At 36.9% G+C, this 22,217-nt stretch overlaps 1 protein-coding gene across 1 annotated transcript in view; it reads left to right on the plus strand.

Annotated features, from left to right (window-relative positions):
• MAN1A2 (mannosidase alpha class 1A member 2) overlaps positions 1-22,217 on the plus strand; it is a 158,461-nt gene that overhangs the window by 43,728 nt on the left and 92,516 nt on the right. Inside the window, exon 3 of the mRNA XM_005677802.3 lies at positions 11,653-11,749. Coding sequence (XP_005677859.1) covers positions 11,653-11,749 — 97 coding nt within the window. The remainder of the gene's footprint in view (positions 1-11,652; positions 11,750-22,217) is intronic.

The raw sequence follows: 22,217 nt of genomic DNA on the forward strand, positions 1-22,217 counted from the left end.
CTGCCTTCAATCTTTCCCAGTGTCAGCGTCTTTTCCAGTGAGTCAGTTCTTCGCATCAGGTGGCCAAAGTATTGGAGTTTCAGCTTCATTATCAGTCCCTCAAATAAATACTCAGGACTGATTTCCTTGAGGACTGATTATTTGATCTCCTTGCAGTCCAAGGGACTCTCTGAAGAGTCTTCTCCAGCACCAGAGTTCAAGAGCATCAATTCTTTGGTGCTCAGCTTTCTTTATAGTCCAAATCTCACATCCATACATGACTACTGGAAAAAACATAGCTTTGACTAGACGGACCTTTGTTGGCTAAGTAATGTCTCTGCTCATTAATATGCAGTCTAGGTTGGTGATAACTTGTCTTCAGGGAGCGAGCGTCTTTTAATTTCATGGCTGCAGTCACCATCTGCAGTGATTCTGGAGCCCTGTCACTGAAAAATAAAATCTGTCACTGTTTCCATTGTTTCCCCATCTATTAGCCATGATGTGCTGGGACCGTATGCCATGATCTTCATTTTTTGAATGATGAGTTTTAAGCCAGCTTTTTCACTCTTCTCTTTCACTTTCATCAAGAGGCTCTTCAGTTCTTCTTCACTTCCTGCCATAAGGGTGGTGTCATCTGCATATCTGAGGTTATTGATACTTCTCCCGGCAATCTTGATTCCAGTGTTTCTTCCAGCCCAGTGTTTCTCATGATGTACTCTGCATGTAAGTTAAATAAGCAGGGTGACAATATACAGTCTTGACGTACTCCTTTTCCTATTTGAAACCAGTCTGTTGTTCCATGTCCAGTTCTAACTGTTGCTTCCTGACCTGCATACAGATTTCTTAAGAGGCAGGTCAGGTGGTCTGGTATTCCTATCTCTTGAAGAATTTTCCACAGTTTGTTTTGATCCACACAGTCAAAGGCTTTGGCACAGTCAATAAAGCAGAAGTAGGTGTTTTTCTAGAACTCTCTTGCTTCTTTCTATGATCCAGTGGAAATTGGCAATTTGATCTCTGGTTCCTCTGCATGTTCTAAATCCAGCTTGAACATCAGGAAGTTCACAGTTCACATACCATTGAAGCCTGGCTTGCAGAATTTTGAGCATTACTTTGCTAGCATGTGGGATGAGTGCAGTTGTGCGGTAGTTTGAGCATTCTTTGGCATTGTTCTTCTTTGGGATTGGAATGAAAACTGACCTTTTCCAGTCCTGTGGCTGCTGCTGACTTCCAAATTTGCTGGCATATTGAGTGCAGCACTTTCACAGCATCATCTTTTAGGACTTGAAGTAACTCAACTGGAATTCCGTCACCTCCACTAGCTTTGTTTGTAGTGTTACTTCCTAAGGCCCACTTAACTTTGCACTCTAGGATGTATGATTCTAGGTGACTGATCACACCATCGTGGTTATCTGGATCATGAAGATCTTTCTGCTTCTGTTAGGTCCATACCATTTCTGTCCTTTATTGAGCCCATCTTTGCATGAAATGTTCCCTTGGTATCTCTAATTCTCTTGAAGAGATCTGTAGTCTTTCCCATTCTATTGTTTTCCTCTATTTATTTGCATTGATCATGGAGGAAGGCTTTCTTATCTCTCTTAGCTATTTTTTGGAACTCTGCATTCAGATGGGTATATCTTTCCTTTTCTCCTTTGCCTTTAGCTTCTCTTCTTTTCTCAGATCTTTTAAGGCCTCCTCAGAAAACCATTTTGCCTTTTTGCATTTCTTTTTCTTGGGGATGGTCTTGATCACTGCTTCCTGTACAAGGTCATGAACCTCTGTCCATAGTTCTTCAGGCACTCTTATCAGTTCTAATCCCTTGAATCTATTTGTCACTTCTCCTATATAATCATAAGGGATTTTGTTTAAGTCATACTTGAATGATCTGGTGATTTTCCCTACTTTTTTCACTTTAAGTCTTGAATTTTACAGTAAGGAGATCATGATCTGAGCTATAGTCACCTCTGGTGTTTTTTTTTGCTGACTGTATAGAGCTTCTCCATCTTCAGCTGCAGAGAATATATTTAATGTGATTTTGGTCTTGGCCACCTCGTGATGTCCATGTGTAGAGTAGTCTCATGTGTTTTTGGAGGAGGATGTTTGCTATGATCAGTGCATTCTTTTGGCAAAACTCTGTTTGCCTTTGCCCTGCTTCATTTTGTACTCCAAGGCCAAATTTTCCCATTACTCCAGGTATCTCTTGACTTCCTACTTTTGCATTCCAGTCCCCTATGATGAAAAGGACATCTTTTCTGGATGTTAGTTCTAAAAGGTCTTGTATGTCATCATAGAGCTGTTCTGCTTTAGCTTCTTTGGCATTAGTGTTTGGGTCATAGGCTTGGATTACTATGATATTGAATGATTAGCCTTGGAAACGAACAGAGATCATTCTTTCATATTTGAGATTGTACCCAGTACTGCATTTCAGACTCTTGACTGTTAGGGCTACTCCATTGCTTTTAAGGGATTCTTGCCCACAGTAGTAGATATAATGATCATCTGAATTTAATTTGCCCATTCTGGTCCATTTTAGTTCACTGATTCCTAAAATGTCGGTGCTCACTCTTGCCATCTCCTGTTGGACCACTTCCAGTTTACCTTGATTCCTGGACTACATTCCAGGTTTCAATGGAATATTGTTCTTTACAGCATCAGACTTAACTTCCATCACCAGTCACATCCACTACTGGGCATTGTTTTTGCTCTTACTTTGTCTCTTCATTCTTTCTGGAGTTATTTCTCACTCTTTTCTAGTTGCATATTGAGCACCTATCAGTCTGGGGAGTTCACCTTTCAGTGTCATTTCTTTTTGCATTTTCATACTGTTCATGGGATTCTCAAGGCAAGAATACTGAAGTGGTTTTCCATTCCCTTCTCCGGTGGACCATGTTTTGTCAGAACTCTTCACCATGACTTGTCCGTGTTGGGTGGCCCTACATGGCATGGCTTATAGTTTCATTGAGTTAGACAAGGCTGTGATCCATGTGATCAGTTTGGTTAGTTTTCTGTGATTGTGGTTTTCATTCTCTCTGCCCTCTGATGGATAAGGACAAGAGACTTATGGAAGCTTCTTGATGGGAGAGATTGACTAGGGGTGAAATTGCGTCTGATTGGTGGGGCCTTGCTCAGTAAATGTTTAATCCAATTTCCTGTTGATGGCCTGGGCTCTGTTCCCTCCCTTTTGTTTGGCCTGAGACGAAACTGTGGTAGAGGTAATGATGGTAATGGTGGCCTCCTTCAAAAGGGCTTGTGCACACATTGTTGTATTCAGTGTCTCTGACCCCACAGCAGGCCACTGTTGATCCACGCATCTGCTGGAGACTGCTGGACACTCACAGGCAAGTTTGCTCCTTGTGGAGACTCCGTTTCTTTGTTTTGGCTCCTGGTCCGCTAAAGGTTTGTTTGTGCCCTCTAAGAGTTTGTTTCCCCAGTCCTGCAGAAATTCTATAATCAAATCCCACTGGCCTCCAAAGTCAGATTTCCTGGGGGTTCTCAGTCCCTTTGCCAGATCCCCAGGTTGGGAAATCCATTGCTGGTGCTGTGCTTAGTCGCTCAGTCGTGTCCAACTCTTTGTGACCCCATGGACTGTAGCCCACCAGGCTCCTTTGTTCATGGGGATTCTCTTGGTAAGAATACTGGAGTGGGTTGTCATGCCCCCCTCCAGGGGATCTTCCCAACCCAAGGATCAAACCCAGGTCTCCCTAATTGAAGGCAGATTCTTTACCATCTGAGCCACCAGGGAAGCCCATGTAGGCTTGGCCCATGTAGTCTTAATTAAGCCCATGTAGTGTTAATTCTCCAATCCCTCCAGAGATCAGGCTGATTCCATGTGGCTCAAGGTCCTCACCATAAATCACATTATTAGCATAAACTATCTGACATGACTCAAGGCTTTAGGTAAACAAAAATGCTCTTAACTGGCAGAATAATAAAGGTTTAGAGGTTATTTTCCAGGAGGCTGGCTTAGGCCAAATCTTTTCTGAAGATGTGCAGGGTTTGGACAACCCAGACCTGCTGAGTGAATCCTTTAGATAACATTGCGTTATCTAGTGTTCTTGTAGATTAACATAAAACTTGTTAAGAATCCCTGTGTAGGGTCGTGTTAAAGATTATGGTTGATGTCTTAACAAGGAGAGAAAGTTGAGACCTAACCTGCAGGGGAAGATGCGAATAAGAGGCAAGGTGATGTGCATTACCTCCAGAATATCTGAAAGTTTCAAGAATTAAAGGACTATTTACTTCTGAAGACAGGGGTCTAAAATACAGCTGGAAAAGCATTGTTTGAAAGTTTTAAAAGGAGCTTTTAACCCCTAAATCTCCAATTCTCTAGCCTAAGCATCCTGGATACTGTCCTCCCTTTCTCAAAAGAAAACTAAAAGTTTACTTTTGGATGGATGAATTAGAGAAGATCTAGATTTGGGAAATGCCAGGGAGAAGGCAATGGCACCCCACTCCAGTACTCTTGCCTGGAAAATCCCATGGACAGAGGAGCCTGGTGGGCTGCAGTCCATGGGGTCGCTAAGAGTTGGACACGACTGAGCGACTTCACTTTCACTTTTCACTTTCATGCATTGGAGAAGGAAATGGCAACCCACTCCAGTGTTCTTGCCTGGAGAATCCCAGGGATGGGGGAGGCTGGTGGGCTGCCGTGTATGGGGTCAGAGTCGGACACGACTGAAGTGACTTAGCAGCAGGTATGGTGTGGCTGAGGGGAAAGGGCAGAAGTTATTATAAAAAAATGAAGAGTGTTGGAGGTGGAGAACATTAAGTGAAAAATGGATTCTGAATATTGAGACAGCTTTATTCTGCTAGACTTTTAAAATTCTGCTAATCAAATTTATTTTCAGTAAGCAGGAAAATGAAGGATTTTTCTCTGGGGAGACCTGACTATGACTGGCACAAGAGGAGAGAACTACTCTGTTCTTCAGTAAAATGCCACCTGCATTTCACCTGATCTCCCTAAGATGAAACTCAGTCAACATGTCTGGCCTGTTCATTGATGGCCTTTGATTGTTTTATAAGTGCTTTACTCATATGTGAAGAGCAAACCAAAGAACACCTGACATGTAAAGAAAGTTTGTTACATGAGAGAAATGGAGGAAAAGAATTTAGAGGATATAGAAACAATGCAGGGACCAGAATACATATACCTAAAAAGAATTAACATCTTTAGAGTGCCAAAAAATTAAATTTATAAAATGCGAATTAGTTATAAAAAGGAACATTTACAGAATAAGAAAGAGTTCTTGGAAAATAAAAATGTGATAGTTTTAAAATTCAAGAGAAGAATTGGAAGATAAAATTGAGCATCTTTCTCAGAAGGACAAATTTCAGTTCAGTTCAGTCGCTCAGTCGTGTCACAAAAGGTTGAGAAAATAAGAAAAATGAAAAGATCAGTCTGCAACATCTAATAAATGATTGATTAGTGGTTTTGAAAAGAGAACATGGAAAATAGAGGGGAAGAATTCAGAGACACAGTTCAAAGGTTCCTACTGAAATTTTAGAAAAGAAAATGAAGTTTCAGAAAATTTTAGAAAAAGTGGCATAACAGATCCTAAAAGTTTATAGAGAAAAAAAATAGTTCCACCCAAAAGATTCGGATTGTGTATAATGGCACATTAGATTCTTCAACAGTAATATTAGAAACTGAAAGAGTGTGGAGCTAAGGCTTAGAAAGAATTATGTATTCAGCCAAATTATGACTCAGATCTGAGGGAAAGATATTTTTAGGCATTTTGTCAGATTGCTACTAGAAAATATGCTTCAGCATAAAAGTAGGGATATAAAGTGATTTTGGAAACAGGTGATCTGTCACTAGAGAAAGCAGGGGCACTGTCAGGATTGTGGAAATGGGAATCAGAATGTTGGATGTGGATGTTGGAATGTAGGATGTTGGCTGTGCTTCAGGTAGAGAGAGTGGAACTCCCCTTTAGAGTAGGAGGAAAGAGCCTCAGAAAGGATTTATCAGAGAAAAAAGTGAAACTGACAGTTTTCTGATGTGTTTGATTATTTTGAGAGAGGTTTTGAAAGTCAAGTTTAATTTAGAAGTAAATTAATAATTTTACTAAAACTACATCAACAATAAACCCCACCAAACTTCAGACCAGTAGTTAACAGCATGGAAAACAAAAGTTGAACAAATTAATATGTCAGTAGTAATATAAGAAAAAAACTGTTAACTATATTGAAAGAGTGAGACAGGGAATATAAATGGAAAAGTATGTATAGGGGTGGGTTAATAGTTTATAAGAAAGCTAAATTAACTACAGGGGAATGTAGTAAATAGCTAAAACTTTCTTTTAAATCAAGAAATCTCCTGGTAAACTATACAGTGGTAAATAGAAAAACAGGTGGAAGAGTTTAAGTAATTGGCTTAGGAAAAGGGAAAGTTAAGAAAATGAGGAAGATAGGACAGGCTATTAGATTTTTTAAAAATTCAACATTATTGAGACATATTTTATGTACCGTAAAATGTGTCTATTTTAAGAGTTCAGCTTGATGAGTTTGGACAGTTTTACACACCAGTGTAACAATTGCAGTAGCTGTGAATACATCCATCATCTCGAAATCGTTTGTGTCCCTCTTTAGTCAGTTCACCCGATTCCTTGGCCCCAGGCAACTACTGATCTGCTTTTAGTCATTTAAGATTAGATTTGTCTTTGATAGAGTTTCAATCAAATGGAATCATAAGGATGTGATATTTTATTTCTGCGCTTTTGTTCAGCATGTTTTTGAAATTCGTTCCATGAATCTCAAATGATACAGTATTATTCCACTGTATAGATTTACCATGATTTGTTTTATTTATTCACCTATTGACCATTTATTTGTTCAAAATTTGGCCCAGTTTTTGGCTCTTAGGGATAAAATTGCTATGTACGTTTGTATATAAGTCTTTGTATGGGCGTGTTTTAGTTTTGATATTTCAGTCTGTGATACATTGTGAGTTAATTTTTTTTGTTTATTATGTGAAGTAGAGATTGTATTTCATTTTTCCTCATAGGGTGGACATTTTAGTGTTCTAACATTATTCTTGAAAGATTATCCTTTTTTGATTGAATTACCTTGACTGTTTTGTTCAAAATTGGTTGACAGAATCAGATGTTATTCTTTCTACTCAATAATCTGTATGCCTGTTCTTAATGAGAATATGACACTGTGTTGATTACTATAACTTTTATATATAGTAAGTTTTGAAATCAGGTCCTCCAACTTTGTTTTTTTTTTTTTAATTTGTTTCATCATTCTAAGTCCTTTGCCTTTATAGAATTAACTTTTCTGTGAAAATAAAAGGTTGCTGTAATTTTGATTGAAATTCATCGACAACATTAAAGAAAAAGAAAGCAACACTGAGTCTTTCATTACCTGAGCATGTTATATCAATCCACTTAGTTCAGTTCAGTTCACTCTCTTAGTTGTGTCCAACTCTTTGCAACCCCATGAACTGCAGCACACCAGGCTTCCTGTCCATCACCAACTCCTGGAACTTACTCAAACTAATGTCCATTGAGTCAGTAACGCCATCCAACTATCTCATCCTCTGTCATTCCCTTCTCCTCCTGCCATCACTCTTTCCCAACATCAGGGTCTTTTCAGATGAGTCAGTTCTTCAAATCAGGTGGCCAGAGTTTTGGAGGTTCAGCTTCAAATGAATATTCAGGACTGATTTCCTTTAGGATGGACTGGTTGAATCTCCTTCCAGTCCGAGGGACTCTAAAGAGTCTTCTCCAACACCACAGTTCAAAAGCATCAATTTTTTGGTACTCAGCTTTCTTTATAGTCCAGCTATCACATCCATACATGACTACTGGAAAAACCATAGCTTTGACTGAATGGACTTTTGTTGGCAAATGTCTCTGCTTTTTAATATGCTGTCTAGGTTGGTCATAGCTTTTCTTACAAGGAGCAAGTATCTTTTAATTTCATGGCTGCAGTCACCATCTACTGTGATTTTGGAGCCCTAAAAAATAAAGTTTCTCACTGTTTCCATTATTTCCCCATCTATTTGCCATGAAGTGATGGGACCAGATACCATGATCTTAGTTTTCTGAATGTTGAGTTTTAAGCCAGCTTTTTCACTCTCTTCTTCCACTTTCATCAACAGGCTCTTTAGTTCTTCTTCACTTTCTGCCATAAGGGTGGAATCATCTGCATATCTGAGGTTATTGATATTTCTCCCAGCAATCTTGATTCCAGCTTGTGCTTCTTCCAGCCTGGCATTTCGTATGATGTACTCTGCATATAAGTTAAATAAGCAGAGTGACAGTATATAGCCTTGACATGCTCCTTTTCCTATTTCAAACCAGTCTATTGTTCCATGCCCAGTTCTAACTGTTGCTTCTTGAGCTGCATACAGATTTATCAGGAGGTAGGTCAGGTGGTCTGGTATTCCTATCTCTTGAAGAATTTTCCAGTTTATTGTGATCCACCCAGTCAGCTTTGGTGTAGTCAGTAAAGCAGAAGTAGATGTTTTTCTGGAACTCTTGGGCTTTTTTTGATGATCCAACAAATTTCAGCAATTTAATCTCTGTCTTTTCTAAATCCATCTTGAACATCTGGAAGTTCACAGTTCACATACTGTTGAAGTCTGACTTGGAGAATTTTGAGCATTACTTTGCTAGCATGTGAGATGAGTGCAATTGTGTGGTAGTTTGAACATTCTTTGGCATTGCCTTTCTTTGGGATTGGGATGAACGTTTTCCAGTCCTGTGGCCACTGCTGAGTTTTCCAAGTTTGCTGGCATATTGAGTGCACCACTTTCACAGCATCATCTTTTAGAATTTGAAATAGCTCAATTGGAATTCTATCACCTTCACAAACTTTGTTTGTGGTGATGCTTCCTATGGCTCACTTGACTTCACATTCCAGGATGTCTTGCTCTAGGTGAGTGATCACACCACCATGATTATCTGGGTCATGAAGATAGTTTTTGGATAGTTCTGCTGTGTATTCTTGCCACCTCTTCTTAATGTCTTCTGCTTCTGTTAAGTCCATACCATTTCTGTTCTTAATGGTGCCCATCTTTGCATGAAAAGTTCCCTTGGTATCTCTGATTTTCTTGAAGAGATCTCTAGTCTTCCTCATTCTATTGTTTTCCTCTGTTTCTTTGCATTAATCATGGAGGAAGGCTTTATTATATCTCCTTGCTATTCTTTGGAACTCTGCATTCAGATGGGTTTATCTTTCCTATTCTCCTTTTCCTTCAGCTTCTCTTCTTTTCTCAGCTATTTGTAAGGCCTCATAAGACAACCATTTTGCCCTTTTGCATTTCTTTTTCTTGGGGATGGTCTTGATCACTGCTTCCTGTACAATGTCACGAGCCTCTATCTGTAGTTCTACAGGCACTCTGTCTATCAGATCTAATCCTCTGAATCTATTTGTCTCTTTCACTATATAATCATAAGATATTTGATTTAGGTCATACCTGAATGGTCTAGTTTTTTTTCCCTTTTTTTTCAATTTAAGTCTGAATTTTGCAATAAGAAGTTCATGATCTGAGCCACAGTCAGCTCCCCTGTCTTGTTTTTGCTGACTGTATAGAGCTTCTGCAGCTTTGCCTGCAAAGAATATAATCAATCTGATTTTGGTATTGACCATCTGGTGATGTCCATGTGTAGAGTCTTCTCTTGTGTTGTTGGAAGAGGGTGTTTGCTGTGACCAGTGCGTTCAGCTTATCTCTTATTTAGCACCAGAGGATTCATACCGGAGTGAAACCTTATAAATGCAGTGAATGTGGTAGAGCCTTCAGCCAGAATGCACCTCAGAAAACACCAGCGAACTCATATCGGAGAAAAGTCCTACAAATGTACTGAGTGAGAAAGTGTTCAGTGACTGTTCAACACGTGACCCTTGTTGGTTTTCTTTAATTTCGCTTAGCAGCGGTGTTTTGTAGGTCTTACTGTATACTTCTTGCACATATTCTATTTCATGTTTTTTGATGTTTTATAGATGTAATTGTTTTCGAATATCCATTTCTGATCATGACTAGCATGTAGAAATGTATTTGATTTTAGTTTGCTGAACCTGAATTTTTTTTTACTGAAGTCATCTTTTAGTTTTATTGGCTTTTAAAGATTGCTTAGGGTTTTCCTTGTACATAGTCATATGCTTTGTGAATAGAGGTACTTTTTCTTTTTTGATTTTTATGCCTTTTGTTCTTTTTCTTTTTGTACTGGCTAGGACTTTCAGTACATTATTGAAAAGAAGTGGTGAGCATGCATGTATTTGATTTGTTCTCAACCTTAGAAGTAGGGTCTTCTGCCATTACGTATGATGGCTGCTGTAGGGTTTTGTTTTGAAGATGCCCTTTAGTAAGTTGAGGATGTTGCCTTGTAGTTTTCTGAGAGGTTTATTTTCTTTTAATCATGACTGGGTGTTGAATTTTACAGATGCTTTGTCTACATCTAAAAGATGATTGTATTTTTTTTCCCTTTTATTTGTTGACATGGTGAAATATATTGATGGGTTTTTGAATGTTAAATTCCACTTATATTCCTGACTTAAATTGCACGTGGTCATTGTGTAGTATCCTTTTTATGTATTGTTAATTTTTGTTAAGGAATTTTGCATCTTTGTTTTTAAGATATATTGATTTTTAATTTCCTTGAAATATTTTTGCCTAGTTTTCATGTCTTAGTAATGCAGGCTGCAAAAAAAAGCTGAGAAATGTTTTAATGAGTATTACGTTTGATACACCACAAGCTACTATTACATAATTCAACTGATATTTAAATACTCTGCTCTTGTATAGGTTAGTACTCACTGGGTTGTAAGAAACTCAGTTCAAACTAATTGATATAAAAATATTTATTAGTTTAGGGGCTGTAACCCAGGGCTTCAAATTTGGCTCAGTCCAACCCTGTAGGTGTTATTGTCAACAGATATGTATATCTCTGTCTGTTTTCTTTTGTTACTTCGTTTCTCCATATTGGGAGAGTTAGCCCCCATCAGCTCCAGGATTATATATTGCAAAGGTCTTGAGATTGCAAAACAAGAGAGTCCTTTGTCTCATGGTATCTATAGCAATATGTGTGAAAGGACTTGATTGTCTTCACTGAATCTCATGTACCCAGTCACTTAGTGTAGGTCAAGGATTGGCAGGCTACAACCTGCTGGCCAAATTCTGCCTGCTTCCTGTTTTTACTAGTCATGCTCATTTGTTTACATATTGTCCAGGGCTGCTTTTTGCTGCAATAGCTGAGTTTAGTGGTTAGCTTATATACCATATAGACTTCAAAGTCTAAAATGCTTACTTTATAGGAAGAGTTTGCTGATCTTTGGTCTAAAGATTAGGGATACTCTAGCCAGGCTGTGTTCATTGATTGTGGAATCAGAGCCCATTTTTGACACCTCTGTGATGGTCACAGCGAGGGAAGGGGAGCTGTTTCTGAAAGGATTGGCAGTTCCTAAAAGGAAAGAATGCCAAATAGACACTTTACTCCTTGATAAAAAGCTTCTTTATTACACCTAATTTTTTGTTCTGTTGTGTAGACTTAAGTTAAACATGATTATATATGTTTTCACATTGATACCAATGTTAACAGAATAATATACTAATGTAGGAGATACAGGAGAATGTGTAAGGATATAGTAATAGAATCTTTAAATTGCATGAACTATGAGGATAACAGTCTGTGAAAAATGTAAATTGATGGGTTATAATTTTTCTGTTCTCAGATGATGAAACATGCCTGGGATAATTACAGGATATATGGATGGGGGCATAATGAACTCAGACCTATTGCAAGGAAAGGACACTCCACTAATATATTTGGTAAGGTTACTTTTTACTGTTTTCATTTTCTACCTTCATTTTAAAAATAGGTTCTAACTTTTTAGTTACTTTCCAAAACCTGAGTACAGTAGTCCCTGCTTATCTAAGCTTTTGTTTTCTTTCTATTTTATTTACTTATAGTCAATCTCAGTCTGAAAATATTAAATGGAAATTTTCAGAAATAATTCATAAATTTAAATGTTGTGCCTTTTCCAGCCTATGGTATGAGCCATCTCTTTGTCCAGTGTATCCTCTTAGTTAGCCATCTGTCTGGGTTATCAGATCAGCTATGGAGATAGCACAGTGCTTGTGTTCAGGTAGTCCTTATTTTACTTAATAATAGGCCCACAACACAAGAGTAGTGATGCCTGCAATTTGGATTTGCCAAAGAGAAACTGTAAAGTACTTTCTTTAAGTGAAAAGATGAAAGTTCTTCACTTAATAAGGACCGTATGCTGAGGTTAAGATCTCAGATAAGAATAAATATTCTAATCATGAAATTGTGAGGAAGGAAATTTGTGCTAGTTTTAGTATTGTGCTTCAGACTGCACAGGTTATGGCTGTAGTGCAATTAAGTGCTTAGTTAAGATGGAAAAGCCTTTACGTTTGTACAGTAAGATCTTTTTAAGGAAGAGAGAGAGACCACATCTACATGTTTATTGCAGTAAATTATTATAATTATTCTATTTTATTATTAGTTATTATCAATCTCATACTGTGCCTAATTTATAAATTAAACTTGATTATACATATGTATGTATAGGAAAAAAACACGTAGAGTTTGGTACTCTCCAGGGTTCCAGGTATCTGGGCACCTTGAGATAAGGGGAGGACTTCTTTATTTCTCATGGGCGTCAGTCCATGGGGTCACAAAAGAGTCAGACACAATTTAAGTGACTAAACAACAGTAACAACTATATTTCTATGGAACTGTAATTTGAAGCAAGGTGTAGTTTTTTGCAAGTTTCACTCAAGATTTAGTTATCGCAGATACGTGATAAATTTTGTATTTGCATACAGATGTTTTAGTCATTTATTTGTATTTTGAAGCATTTTCTGCATTGTTTTTCTTTAGTATAAGAAATGTACTTACCTATGTGTAATTCTTTTTCTCCAACATAGTCCCAATTCTGATACTCACACATTACAGAGGAGGAAAAGGATAGGAAATTCCAGTAGTGTTAGCTATGTATGTTTAAAAAAAAAAAGTAACATGCCCAAGGTGATTCAGTTGGTAAATTGAATAAATGTGCAGTATATTCACAGTTCCAAGGGAGAAATTGATAGTGTGTGTGTGGATGAAGGTTTGGGGAAGAGCTTTTTATTTAACTTGAATTTAGTAACTTTCTACCTCACTTGAGTTCAGTTCACTTGTTAAATTTCTCAGTTTAAAAAAGTGTTCACTACTTTAACAACTTTTACTTAACCCAAGAATAAGTCTCAAAAATTACCAAGTTGTTCTTTAGAGTCTTCACATCTTTCTCTCATTATAGGTGCTTCTTGATGTGATGGGTATCTTTTAAATAGCAGTAGGTGAAGGCAAGAAAATACTAATGGAATCAGAAAGCACATTTGTCAGTCACATGCAGTACAGTCATCTTCACTAATTGTAATGCAACACCACAGTAATAACTATTTTTTTATTGTGACTGTGGAAGAATTTTTCCTGTGCAGTGATATCTCATATTTTTTTCAATGCTTGATTGTTTCCTGTCAAAAAAGAAAATGACTAAAAAAGATAATTTCTCCTGGGTTTGAGAGATGTTGGGATGGAGGAATAATGGAAAAAATTTTTCTTTAGGTAATGAAAGACACCAGAGATCTCACATATGACATTTAATTTAGCATCTATCACTTAATGAAGTATAGTTTATTTCCTTAGTAGAGGTTACAGAATTAAGAGTTACTATTGCTTTGTGGAGGCAACAGTGAGACATTAGCGCAGTAGAAGATATTTAATGATTAATTAAAATTAGATCCTCTCTGCAACTAACCATGCATTTGTATTAAACTCAGTGGTAAACTCTGAGCCCTTTGAAAATGAGTTGGATGTTAATTTTCTGTTTAGTTTTTTAAATTGTATTTCTCAGAACATCTAATATAGTAAGTAAGACTTAATCAAATAGTATGGTTCTAGGCAATGTAGTAGGTAAAAAACATATATTTGTTTTACTTAATCATGACTGTAATCAATAACTTAATTTACTTAATCAGTTACTGTAAGGTATGATTGTTTGCCAAATTTAAAGATAAATGAGCTTTCAGGTAACTTCTTAAAATTTTATTCCTTATGTCAGTATAATTCATTTAGTGAGCAAAATGGTTGTCTCTTTTTTAAAGTCTGAAAGTGTTAGTTGCTCTGTTGTGTCAAACTCTTTGCGATCTCATGGACTATATAGTTTGCCGGTCTCCTCTGTCCATGGAATTCTTCAGGCAAGAATACTGGAGTGGGTAGCCATGCCCTTCTCCAGGCAATCTTCCTGAGCCATGGATCGAACCCAGGTCTCCCGCATTTCAGGCAGATTCTTTACCATCTGAGCCAGCAGACAAGCCCATTTCCTTCTTAAGTGAATGTGATTTTGTTAAAATCCTAATGGGTAAGTTTTGACTTAATGTTTTCTATTTTTAAAAATAGCATTTTTATGAAAGAGGTTTTGCTATTTATTTATTTATGGCTGTGCTGCACGCCACGTGGCTTGGAGGATTTTAGTCCCCTGACCAAGGATAGAACCCAGGCCCATGTCAGTGAAAGTTTGGAGTCCTAACTACTAGGCCAACAGGGAATTCCCTTATGAAAAGTGGTTTTAATTTGTGGTACTTTTTGTCAGACTTCTTCACAAGTGACCTTTGTAGTCACTGTTTGGTTAGGTTGGTAAATGATGACCAGGGCAATGACAGATTCAGATTATTGTCAGGTGAGTTCTTACTGACTGGTCATTAGGAGCACTTAAACTGGTTTACTGGATAAACAAAGTTATTTGTGAGATCATAGAAATTAAAGGAGCCTAGAGTTGGAAATGAAGAAAGAAATGGCAACCCACTCCAGTATTCTTGCCTGGAAAATCCCATGAACAGAGGAGAGTTGAAAAGGGTGACTTTACAAAATTAGTCTTTTCACTTGGTACAGAAGGAAGATTTTGTCAGTTTTGGTTTGCTATTTCTGAGGGATCATCTTGTAATGAGTATCAGTTAAGTGTTTTCCAATAAATTTTTTACCTTTTCATTGAGGTATGAGGTCAGTTATTTGCTTTAGAGATTCTGTAATTGGGTTTGTGAATAAAACTGTATTTTCTTTTGTATATGTGTATGTTACATACACATTACTAGTAACAATAGTTACATACACATTACTAGTGGCAGCATCAACAGTATTTATACAGTGCATACTCCTGTAGGCTGAATCTTGTGCCCCATAAATTCACATATTGCAGCTCTACCTCCCAATGTGACTGTATTTGGAGATAGAGTGTTTAGGAGGTAATTAAGATTAAACTAGGGGCCTTAATCAGAAAGGGATGGAACCCTTAAAGAATATGAAGAAGCACCCAAGCTCTTTTCTCCCACTGCACATACACTAAGAAAAGGCTGCTACTGCTAAGTCACTTCAGTCGTGTCCGACTCTGTGCAACCCCATAGACGGCAGCCCACCAGGCTCCCCGGTCCTTGGGATTCTCCAGGCAAGAACACTGGAGTGGGTTGCCATTTCCTTCTCCAGTGCATGAAAGTGAAAGGTGAAAGTGAAGTTGCTCAGTCATGTCCGACTCTTAGTGACCCCATGGACTGCAGCCTACCAGGCTCCTCCATCCATAGGATTTTCCAGGCAAGAGTACTGAAGTGGGGTGCCATTGCCTTCTCCTAAGAAAAGGCTAAGTGGGTATGATATAGCAAGAAGGTGAACATCAAGCCAAGAGGAAGTTGTTCCTCTAAAGACTGGAAGCTTTCTCTTGGTTTCTAACCTCCAGAACTGTGAGAAAAGAAATTTTTGTTGTTTAAGCCCCAAAGTGGATGGTGTTTTGTTATGGTAAGCTGAGCAGAATAATAAACATACTATATACCAAGGACTGATACAAGTGATTTATGTGAGTGGGCTTATTTAGTACTCAGAACACTATGAGGCAGGTACTATTATTATTATTCCCATTCTACAGAGGAGGAAACTGAAGCACAATTAGGGTTAACTAACTTAAGGTTGTACAGCTAGTAAATAATGGAGCCAGATTTTGATTATAGGCAACTTCATGCTGACTAATTCTGCTTCAGCTAACTTTAAAGACAAAAAAAATACTAGCACATGGGAAAATCTGTTATGACAAAATTGTACTGAAAAGGTAGAAAAAATGAAAATGCAATCTATATTATTTTCAGTAGTCAAAAGTAGGTGCTTATAGTGATACTTTTAGAAAAATATTTGAGGGGTTACATTTTTCTTCCAGTGGAATAAACTAAGTCGGAATGAATCCTTTATTGTTTGTTTTGTCTGATAGTTTTAGTTATGAATTTGGTTTACTAAAGGATTAAAAAGAGTTTGACTTTTTTCTTCTTTGTTCTTTTTCTAATTCTCATTTTTTGCTAGTGAGTATTATTTGGGATTTTTTTTTTTTACTCTGTTTTTAGCTTTTTTGTTGAAGATCCTTCTAAGGGAAGGATCATAGTGTCTCACTTGACATCCCAGATTCCATATGCTTTTATAAAATTAGAATTGTAAAAGTTGGAAGAAACTTTAAAAATCTTAACCTATTACTATAGGAGCATATAGGCAGGAATTGAACCGTCTTGGTGGCTTAGATGGTAAAGAATCTGCCTGCAGTGCAGGAGATGTGTGTTTGATCCCTGGGTTGGGAAGGTCCCCTGGAGAAGGAAATGGCTACTTGCTCCAGTATTCTTGCCTGGAGAATTCCATCAACAGAAAAGCCTGATGGGCTACTGTCCATGGGGCTGTGAAGAGTCGGACACGAGTGTGACCAACACTTTTCCTTTTCACTTTTCATGATATTCTAGATTATAAGGAAGTTTAAAATGTGTCCATTTTCTTTTTCTTAGCCTTGATTATTAAAACATTCTTTTTTATGGTAACTGAAATCATGACTTCTGCCTCATTTGTACTTGGTTGGCATCAAGGTTTCTTTTTGTCCAGATAACAGAAAATTCGTTTCATAATGGCTTAAACTAAAAAAGAAATTAAATGAGATCAGTGATGTTCTAGAGTAGATCTGATTCCAGTTAAGCTTTTTTCTTTATCTCTTTCCTCTGTTTTCCTCTGTGTGTTTATATCTTCAGATTGACATCTTAGATAGTTTGGTTTGATTTTGTCTAGTTAGGGCTCAGTGCTGGACCTTGTGAGTAGGGAAGAGGAAAATGTTGCTGGACACAGGTTATCACTGATAATAATTCTTCCAACAGTGATTAACAGTCAGGATGAATTAGGTTTACTTAGATACTTTGGAGAATTGAAAGATTTTTGTTAGGGATAATTCTTCTTACATTTGAAAGAATTTTGATTTGGAAAAGAATATTGTTTGTTTTTACAGTGCTTTTTTGAAATGTGCCTTTTATCTTCCAGGTATGTATAAATTCTTTTTATTTCTAACTTGCTAATTATTTATAATATTTTGTTGGGGATTTTGCATTCACATTTAGGGAAGGATATTGTTTTGGATTTTTCTTGTACTATCTTTGTTCTGTTTTGGTATCAGTGTAATCAAATGAATTTGGAAGTTTTCTCTGCTCTTCATTTTTCTATACTGTTGATTTGATAGTCTTTCTTAAGTTTTGAATATACTTTGCCAGTGAAACCATCTGCATGTGGAGCTTTTTTTTCTGGGAGATTTTCAACTACAACTTCTACAATTTCAGTTTCTTATTTCACATCACTATAAGGGCCATTCAATATCTGTTTCGCCTTAGGTTAGTTTTGGTAATTGATGGTTTTGAGGAATTGGTCTGTTTCATCTAAGCCATTGATTTTATGTGCATAGAGTTGTTTGGAGTAATACTATCTTTTTGATATCTATGGTAGCTGTAGTTACAATCCCCTTTTATTCCTAATATTAGTAATTTATGTTTTTTTTTTCCTTCGTCAGTCTTGCTAAAAGGTTTATCAATTTCGATATTTTCAAAGAAGTAGCTTTCGGTTTCATTGATCTTCTTATGTTTCCTTTATGTTTTAATTTTCTTTGATTTCTGTTCTTTGTTATTTCTACTCTTCTGCATGATTTGGGTTGCTTTTGTTCTTGCTTTTCTGGTTTCTTGAACTAGAACCCTAGATTATAGATTTGAGATCCTCTTTTCCAATGTAAGCATTTAGTGCCAAATAGTTTTCTGCTAAGTGCTGCTTTAGTTGCATCTGAAAGATTTTGATATATTGTATTTTCATTTTTACTCAATTCAGTATGTTTAAAAACTTACCTTAAGTTGTTTAATTTCTAAATGCTTAGAGATTCTTCTTTTGTCTTTCGGTTATTGATTTCTAATTTAATTCCATCATGGTCAAAGAATGGACTTCCCAAATGGTGCAGTGGTAAAGAATCCACCTGCCAATGCACGAGACACAGGCTCAATCCCTGGGTCAAGAAGATCCCCTGGAGAAGGAAATGACAACCCACTCTGGTATTCTTGCTGGGAAAATTCCACGGACAGAGGAGCCTGACAGGCTATATATAGTCCATGGGGTTGCAAAATGTCAGAAGTGATTGAGAGTCTGAGCACACACGTACTCATAGTCAGAGAATATACTTTGTGTGATTACAATTCTTTAAGTCTTTTAAGTTATTTAAGAATTACCTTTTGACTCAGAATATGGCCTGTCTTGGTGAATGTTCCATTTATGCTTGAATAGAATGTGTACATATGTAGTGACTGTTATTGGGTGTAGAATGTCCTGTTAATGTCAGTTGGATCTCATTGGTTTATGGGTTTGTTCAGGCTTCCTCTGTCCTTGCTGATTTTTTATCTAGTAGTTTTATTAATTACTAGGTGAGGGGTGTTGAAGTTCCCAACTCTGTATTGGATTTGTTTCATGTTCCTTTCAGTTCTGTCAGCTTTTACTTTATATATTTTGAAGTGCTCTTGTTAGGTATTTACACCTAATGTATGTATTTACTTGGTGCCACCACCAAATCTCTTAATACCAAAACCAGACAGTGGTATTACAGTAAAAAGAAACTTATAAACCAGTGTTCCTCATGGTTCCTTTATGAACCATGTTCATAAACCATGGTTCCTTTATGAACATGGACATAAAAATCTTTGACCAGAGTAGATTTATTTTAGTAAATCTTACTCAGCAATATGTAAAAAGAGTAACACCTCATGACCAAATGGGGTTTATCCTAGGAATGCATGGTTGGTTTAACATTTGGAACTTAGTCAATATAATTAAAGATATTAAGAAACTAAAAGAGGAAAATTATGTGATCATCTCAGTGGGTATTAAAAAAGCATTTAACAACACTCAACATCCATCCATAATAAAAGCATAATAAAAACTCTCAGCAAACTTGAACTATACGGGAACTTTCTTAGCCTGATAAACAGCATTAAAACACACGTACCCTCGCTCCCCTGACACATACTCAAAACCAAACAAATAGAAAAAGAATCCCCACATACTTAATGTTGAGAGACTAGATACTCTCTCTGAAAACTGTGAGCTAGGCAAAGATGTCTCTGCTCTCCAGCTTCTATGTAACGTTATGCAAGGAGCCCTGGCCAGTGCACTAAAGTAAGCAAAAGACAGACAAGTACAAAGGTTATTAACGAAGAAGTACAACTGTCTTTATTTGTAGTCAATATGATTGCTCACGAAGAAAATACTAGGGAATCTGTCAAGCAATAACAATAAAATACTAGAATGAAAACAAATTTAGTAGTGAGGCCATTGGATAGGAGTTGAATATACAAAGTAAATTATATTTCTCGATACTAGCAGTAAACAGTTATAAATAAAATAAAAATACTATCATTTGCAGTAGCATAAAAACATGAAATGCATGTGGATGAATTTAACATACTATGTGCACAGTCTGTACACTGAAAACTGATTGTTGAGAGAAATTGAAATAACTTAAATGAGAGACGTGTCATGTTTATGAGTTGGAATACTCAATATTGTTGAGATGTCAGTTCCCTTGAAATCCGTCTTTAGATTTAAAGGAATCCAAGTAAAAATGACTTCTCCATAAAAATTGATAGGCTGATTCTAAAATCTGTATGAAAACTCAAAGCATGTACAACAATCAAAATAGTTTTCAAAAAGAACAAAGTTGAAGGACTTATGCTACTTGATTCTAGATTTACTGTGGAGCTTCAGTAATGAGGACAGTACAATTGTTAGTGTAAAGATAGACATCAAAATCACTGTAAAAGAATAGAAATAGAGCTACACATACATTTTTAATTGATTTTCAACAAAGATGCTTTCAATGGGTTACAGGAAAGTCTTTGTAATAAGTGGTGCTGGGTCAGTAATATACGTCTACAGAAAAAAACAAAAACATTGACTCTTCAACACTGTACAAAAATGAACTTGAAATGGATCATAAATCTAAACATAAAAACTAAAAGTATAAAATTTCCAGTAAAAACCATTTGAGAAAATCTTTGTGACTTTGAGGTGAGCTAAGAGTTTTAAGTCAAGGCTATGGTTTTTCCAGTGGTCATGTATGGATGTGAGAGTTGGACTGTGAAGAAGGCTGAGCGCTGAAGAACTGATGCTTTTGAACTGTGGTGTTGGAGAAGACTCTTGAGAGTCTCTTGGACTGCAAGGAGATCCAACCAGTCCATTCTGAAGGAGGTCAGCCCTGGGTTTTCTTTGGAAGGAATGATGCTAAAGCTGAAACTCCAGTACTTTGGCCACCTCATGTGAAGAGTTGACTCATTGGAAAAGACACTGATGCTGGGAGGGATTGGGGGCAGGAGGAGAAGGGGACAACAGAGGATGAGATGGCTGGGTGGCATCACTGACTCGATGGACGTGAATCTGAGTGAACTCCGGGAGTTGGTGATGGACAAGGAGGCCTGGCGTGCTGCAACTCATGGGGTCGCAAAGAGTTGGACACGACTGAGCGACTGAACTGAACTGAACTGAAGAGTTTTAAGAATACAAAAGGAGTAAACCATTAAAGAAAAAAAATTGATAAATTGGACTTCATGAAAATTAAAAATTAAAAATCTCTGTTCTCCAAAAGACATTAAGGAAATGAAAAGGCAAGCCCCAGAATTGGAGAAAATATTTGTGGTACATGTATAAGCATATAATTCATTTACTTCTGCCTTTAGCTTTTCTGATTCTTCTGCTTTGTTGCTCACGTTTATCGTTCTTTTTCTTATTTTGTTAGTAGAACAGAGTGCAGTTGTTTTCATTTGTTCTTATGAAATAGTACAAAATTTTCAAGTTATGAGTTTTCCTCAGAACTGATTGATTCCTATGTTCTCATAATAAATCTTTATTAATGTTTTATATCTTCTGTAGTGTCATACTTTAATTTTTATTTAACCCGAGTAGTTTTAGACCCTTTAATTTTTTCCAATTGAAATCTTCAGTTGTCTAGGTGAACAGTCATAGTGATAGCCAGTAATTTCAATTTTGCCTTTCACTTTTTTGTGTTGCTTAGCCTGTGGCACAAACCTCTCCTTGTGGAACCAACCAAAATCAGTACAGATATGTGGATCAGGCCTTTTTCCATTTCAGAATAGTCAACACCTTAGAGGAACATGTACTTACAGGACTAAATAAATAACGAGAGAACTGAGCATAGCTACCTATAAAAGTTGAAATAAGAACAAAAACAGAGATTCCTAAGATTTAAAATATGCATGATATATATTGTGGACAAAATACTAAAAAGAGACATATTTGATTCAAGTGATTATGCAAGTCAGTTCAGTTGCTCAGTCGTGTTCATCTCTTTGCGACCCCATGGATTGCAGCACACCAGGCTTCCCTGTCTGTCACCAACTCCTGGAACCTGCTCAAACTCATGTCCATCAAGTTGGTGATGCCATCCAACCATCTCATCCTCTGTCATCCCTTTCTCCTCCCACCTTCAATCTTTCCCAGCATCAGGGTCTTTTCCAATGAGTCAGTTCTACGCATCAGGTGGCCAAAGATTATGTAAGAGAGAGTGATATATGGGTGATTAAATGGCTTGATAACATTTTTGTTATCTTAATAGGAAACTGAGGAACAAAAAAGAAATGGAAAGTATGTATGTAATAACCCAGAACAAATGTTATAGTTGATATTAACATGAAGGGAACTGAGTGGGGAGCAGACCAAGGAATTTATCAAGAGTGTGGTGGAATACTCATTTTGTTAGTAGAAAGATATCCTTCTTGGTAAGTTGAAGAAATAATTAGGAGCACATGAGCAAGAAAGTGTGATGTAAGTTAAAAACAAGCATTATAAGAAAAACTTGTATAGCTTTAAACCATCATAAGAAAACATTTGGGGAAAAAAGTATGGAATTAA

Source organism: Capra hircus, chromosome 3 (genome assembly GCF_001704415.2).
Source record: "Capra hircus breed San Clemente chromosome 3, ASM170441v1, whole genome shotgun sequence".
In the NCBI taxonomy this organism is placed as follows: domain Eukaryota; kingdom Metazoa; phylum Chordata; class Mammalia; order Artiodactyla; family Bovidae; genus Capra; species Capra hircus.